This window comes from Euphorbia lathyris, chromosome 10 (genome assembly GCF_963576675.1).
Source record: "Euphorbia lathyris chromosome 10, ddEupLath1.1, whole genome shotgun sequence".
Taxonomy (NCBI): domain Eukaryota; kingdom Viridiplantae; phylum Streptophyta; class Magnoliopsida; order Malpighiales; family Euphorbiaceae; genus Euphorbia; species Euphorbia lathyris.
Window position 1 is genome coordinate 37,656,216 of NC_088919.1, and position 5,636 is coordinate 37,661,851.

At 36.8% G+C, this 5,636-nt stretch overlaps 1 protein-coding gene across 1 annotated transcript; it reads right to left on the reverse strand.

Moving 5' to 3' along the window:
- Nucleotides 1–3,626: 3,626 nt before the first annotated feature.
- On the reverse strand, nt 3,627–4,694 carry LOC136209229 (glycine-rich RNA-binding, abscisic acid-inducible protein-like). Its single transcript, XM_066000648.1, has 2 exons — nt 4,491–4,694; nt 3,627–4,225 (listed from the first exon to the last, which is right to left on the reverse strand). The coding sequence occupies exons 1-2, from the start codon at nt 4,602–4,604 to the stop codon at nt 3,842–3,844; spliced, it is 498 nt and encodes a 165-aa protein (XP_065856720.1). The 5' UTR covers nt 4,605–4,694; the 3' UTR covers nt 3,627–3,841.
- Nucleotides 4,695–5,636: the final 942 nt, after the last annotated feature.

Consider the following 5,636-nt stretch of genomic DNA (forward strand, 5'->3'; position numbering starts at 1 on the left):
AAAACCTGGCCCTGGATCTCCCCCCGGTTGATAGCTTCGAGGAATGGGTGGGCAACTTGCAAAGAAATCACTGCAGAAATAATGTCTCCTTAGCGTGCATGATCCTCTAGGCGATATGGCGGAACAGGAATGATCGGGTCTGGTCGAATGAAGCCCTGCCAGCCTATGTTTGTGTCAACCTTGCACTGGGTTTCATGTACAATTACAAGGCCAATTCGCCCCATCGTCAAACTGCAGGTGAAGGCCGCATCCCACGGTGGACAAGCCCTCCCCACCCGCAGCTGAAAGTAAATGTGGACGCAGCACTCTTCCAGGACTTGCAGCGAGTCGGGTGTGGCTTCGTGATAAGAAATTCAGAGGGCACCGCTGTTTGTTGCTCCTCCTCCCTAATCCCGTGTTATACATCAGCCACAGTGGCAAAGGCTTTATGTATCAAGGAAGCTCTTACGTGGCTCAAACAAGCAAACATTAACGGAGCGGTTCTCGAAACAGACTCGCTGGCTGCTGTTATGGCGTTCCCTACGCGGGATGACATCCTCAGTGACCTTGGTAGTATTATGTACGACTGCATGATACTCGCTGAACAAGTGGGAATAGATAACCTCACTTTTGTACCCTGATTAGCAAACTAGGTTGCCCATAGCCTAGCTAGAACGGCTCGTTTTAACGCTAGTCCTTCGATTTGGACTAACGCTCCTCCATTCTGTCGGACGTTAATCCACTCTGATGTAATGCTCTCTCATTAATATGATTATTACTTTGTCGAAAAAAAAAACATTTCATACTGATCTCATTATGATATCATTCAATCAAATTTTACATATTTTCCAATTAAAAAAACTTGCTTTATTTAACTGCCTTTCCGTTATTTGCCAAAAAAATATTATACATGAATTTTGGTATTTATTTGCTTAAACAAAATAAGTGAATAGAAAATTTTAGACTTAGTAATAAATAAAAATATTTTACCATTTTCAAAATAAATAAATAAATATTTTTTAAAGCTTTTAGAACTATAATTCGTTTTTTTATTATCAATGTTATCAGAATCGGAACTTGGTCAGATCGGATGGTTCGGATTGTCAAACCGAATAACGTAATAAATAGGTATGTAAATGGGATAGGGATTCCCGTTCCCGTTGGTGACTTGTCCCAATAGAGACAGGAAATCCCTGATAAAATCCTCATGGGACGGGGATGGGGAAAGATATCCCTGTTCATGCCCCTTTAGTTCCCAATAGGGAATCCCTGACTATTCCTCGTGATAATTGATTTTTTTTGTATGATTTAAGTACATTTTAATTAGGTGATTCGTTGTTTTTTTTTTTTTTTGGTGGAAAATTTGAGAACGATTGTTGATGTTGGGTATTATTAGCTACTAATTCTTAAAAGTCTTAGGCATTACTATTTTTTTTAAAACATAAACGATGATTTTCCACGGGAAGTGAGGAATACGGAAAAAGTTTTTAAAACATCTCTGTAAGGGAACACGGATTCCCCGCAGTACGGGGATGGGGATAAATATGTCCCCGTTTAACTCACGGGGACAGTGATGGAGAATCCCGAGACTAGTCAGAGAACAAGGATGGGAAATGCATTCCTCCCCCCCCCCCCTCCGTCCTGCTCCGATTACATCCCTAATAATAAATAAATAGTATTTATATGTATTAAATGTATAAATAATTTACGATTATTTTTATAAATTATATATATATATCCAAAAAAATTATAAAATTATTTTTTATCAATTTAAGACTTAAATATATAATGGATAAATGGAGTTTAGAATAACTTGAAATATGTAACTTATTCTATATCATGAGATCTTTTTAATAGTATATTATAAACTCAAAACGGACAAATGATAAATGAGAAATTAATGCTCAAAGCGAACCACTTGAAATGGTTCTAGGAAATTAAACATTCTCGTCCTATATATATGAAAGAAATAACAATCTTAGCTAGTTTATAAATAAATAGTTTTTACAAACCTGAAATGCTCTCTCACACACGAAGGGGTGCAACAAAACCTTATTAAATGAGGAAATGTCTAAACAATTGTAAAAAAATGTCACTTGTCATTAGACCTGTCCATGGGCCGGGCTCGGGTCGGACCAGTCGGGTTTTTAAGTAAAAATGCTCAGCCCAAGCCCAGCCCAGCCCACAATTAATTTAGGCGGGCTCGGAGGCTGGGCTCGGGCTTAAAAATCAAATCCCGAGCCCAACCCATATAAGCCCACCTAAATATATATATATAATTGTTAATTATAAAAAAAATAAATATTATACTTAAAAATAAATATTTAATATATAAATATATATTTATTAATTAATATTAATAAGCGGGCCGGGCTGGGCCGGCCCGTGTTATTTTTATTAATCCCAAGCCCGCCCAAAAAATAGGCGGGCTTTGGCGAGCCTGGGCCGGGCTGGGCCGATGAACAATTTTTATTGTCCAAGCCCGGTCTAAGGGACACGGGCCTGGGCGGGCCGGGCGGATACCCGGGCCCGTGGACAGGTCTACTTGTCATTACCGTTGTAGTTTGTTTTTTTTTTTTTTTTGTGTGAAAAAAAAAGCTTTCATTAGATGAACGAATAAGTACAATAAGCAAAATACAAGGAATAAAATGAAAGGTTGAAAACGACTATAAAAGGCAAAGAGAACCATAAGTATAAAAAACATCAAACAACAATATAACATATACTTCTCATAAATTCAAATCTATAGAAAAACATCTGCAATCCACATTTCATACTTCAAGACATTCCGAACATTCGGATCTTAATCATTTTTTTGTTACAACCACACAGATTTATTAATCTACGAATAAAATAAACTTTCTGCTCTTGCTAAATCCGAGAAAGGTATAAGCGATAGAATAATAAAAAAAACAGATACAGTTAAAAACTTTACGATAAAATATATAATACAAACAAAAAAAATTAATAACAAAAAAAATATAGAAACCTAACTTGATGGGGAAGGAAAAAAGAACCGTTGTAGTTAAAAACAGTAACTTTACCAATCATTATAGGTAGTAAATAACATAATTGAGAATTGAAATTTATAAATTAGACCGATTTGAGACCATCCATATTATCTCCTTTTCATTTTTAAATTTTATTTACAGATTGGATCACAATTCATATATATTCATATAAAATTTTATTTACAGAATTGTGAATTTAACTCACAAACTAGATCAATTTACATTATAAAAAAATTAGAAAAAATTTAACTCTAAAATTGTAAAAGTTCTGCTACTACATAAATCACAAATTTGTGTTATTAATATAATTATTAATAATAATAAACTAAGAAGATTGGCCCACTCAATTTATAATTGCAAGTAGATAAGGACACAATTACTAAAACTCATTTTCAAGCTTTGAACTAGTTTTAAAAAATATAAAAAGTAATACTAGTATGCATGCATATTTATCTCCTAATAATTTGCTAAAAAATCTAAATCGAGAGAATCAACTGAACTCCGAAAAGTACAGATATTCTTACATATACAATTTTTCACCATTCCCGTCTTATTTTATTAATGTAGTAGTTTTTGCAAGCTGTATTAAATATTAATTTCAGAATCAATTGCTTAAAATGAATAAATGTTGTAAAATTGAGTCACAAACAGAGATCTATATTTTTCATTAGGAAGAACGAACATAACAAGTATTCCATCGATCAAAAATGTATCACACTTCAATCAAGGGAGCCATCACAAGTAACAAGGTAACTGATATCACAAGAACCAAACTAAACCACCATCCCTAAATACTAAATCATAACAGAGAACGCAAACACAATCAAATTCCTAGATGCCAGCATATGCACCTAACTCCTCCAGCTACCCTCAGATGCACCGCCACCTCTAGAATAACGAGATTCACCATCACCGTACCCACCACGGTCACGTCCACCACCACCATAACCACCACCACCGCCTCCATATCCACCACCGCCTCCTCCACGGCTATAACCACCACCTCCGTATCCTCCTTCACGACGACCGCCGCCGTATCCTCCTCCGCCACGGTTGTATCCGCCACCACCACCTCCGCCACCGCTTCCACGAGACTGAGCTTCGTTCACAGTGATGTTACGTCCATCGAGATCACGGCCATTCATTCCTTCAATTGCATCCCTCATGGATTTCTCGTTGTTGAAGGTAACAAACCCGAAACCTCGCGATCTGCCAGTCTCCCGATCATTAATAATCTGAACACAAAACAAATCAGATCCAATCACATCTATGTCCAAACAACCAAATCAACAGCATTCAACGATGACAAGTGAAAAAATCAAATCGATCGATCTTCGCCCGAAGGATGAAGATTGACGTACCGATTAGGGGTTAGTGACAAGAGTAACGTAAAAGAACAGTAACACAGAGAGAATTTAGTAACACAAACAGATCACAGATTTAGGATCGACAAAGCCGAATGGAGTCGGTTCAGATCCGATTCTGCGACGACAAACGGACCTTCGAATCGAGAATCTCGCCGTAAGCACTGAAAGCATCTTGAAGGGCATCATCGTTGGTAGCCCAAGCGAGGCCGCCAACGAAGCACCGGTACTCGATCTCAGCGGAGGCCATTTGACAACAAAAGAACAATTGGAACCCTAGAACAGAATTGGACGAACCAAAGAGAAACAGAAGAGAATGAGCAAATAAGAAGGGGCTAAAGCATTAATTTATAGAAGGGGAGGAGGAAACTACAGTTGGTTCAGCTAACCGGGGGTTGAAGAAACTAAAGGCGGTGAATGTGCTTGGATGATTGGTTACAGGTTTAAATTTATCCCACTTAAGGTTAATGGAACGGGCTTTTTAGCCGGGCCCAAGGGATATGGTTTGCTATCCAGAACAAGGATAAGAAAAACGATATGATTGAGAATATTTGAAAACGATCCAGAGACAGGGCATGTTTCTTTTCGGGTTTTGGCTTGGTAAACCATGATCAACAAGCGCAACGACCGGAGTCAAGTGGGGTACACTGTGTCACGTCTAGAGGAGTTGGGTGGATAGACTCGAGAGAGAGACAGATATTTTTATGGGTGTATGAAAATATCTACATTTTCGGTAGTACAATTATGTCCCTCACCAAATATCTTAATTTCAAGTCTATCCAAAGTGTTGCCACTAGACATAAATCACCTCCAAAATGTAGGGGTGCACGTGGTAGGTTAACCGGTCCATTAAAATTAATTCAATCGATTAACTACTTTTTCGGTTTTTTAAATATACTAACCATACATTAGCCCATTAAATTTGGTTAACCACTAATCGGTTAACCAAATATTCGATCGGTTAGCCTTTTATTTCAGTTTTTAACCATTAATAAATAAACATTTTAACTTTTAATTAAAAAATGAATCTTTGGAATATACATCATTATAAAAAAAACAATATGTGAACATTATAATATAATATCCATTTTACCCAATTTACTGCTGTATGTATGTGTTCAGACATTTTAACTCTTACTCCATCAGTTTATAAATTGGCAGGTAAACTAAAATGCATTTAAAATTTAGAAGTTTTTTCATAGTTTAGTGGAGATAAAAGTTGAGTGGGCATGCATATAGTGAATGTACAAGTTATAAATAGGCATTACACATGGTTGGTATC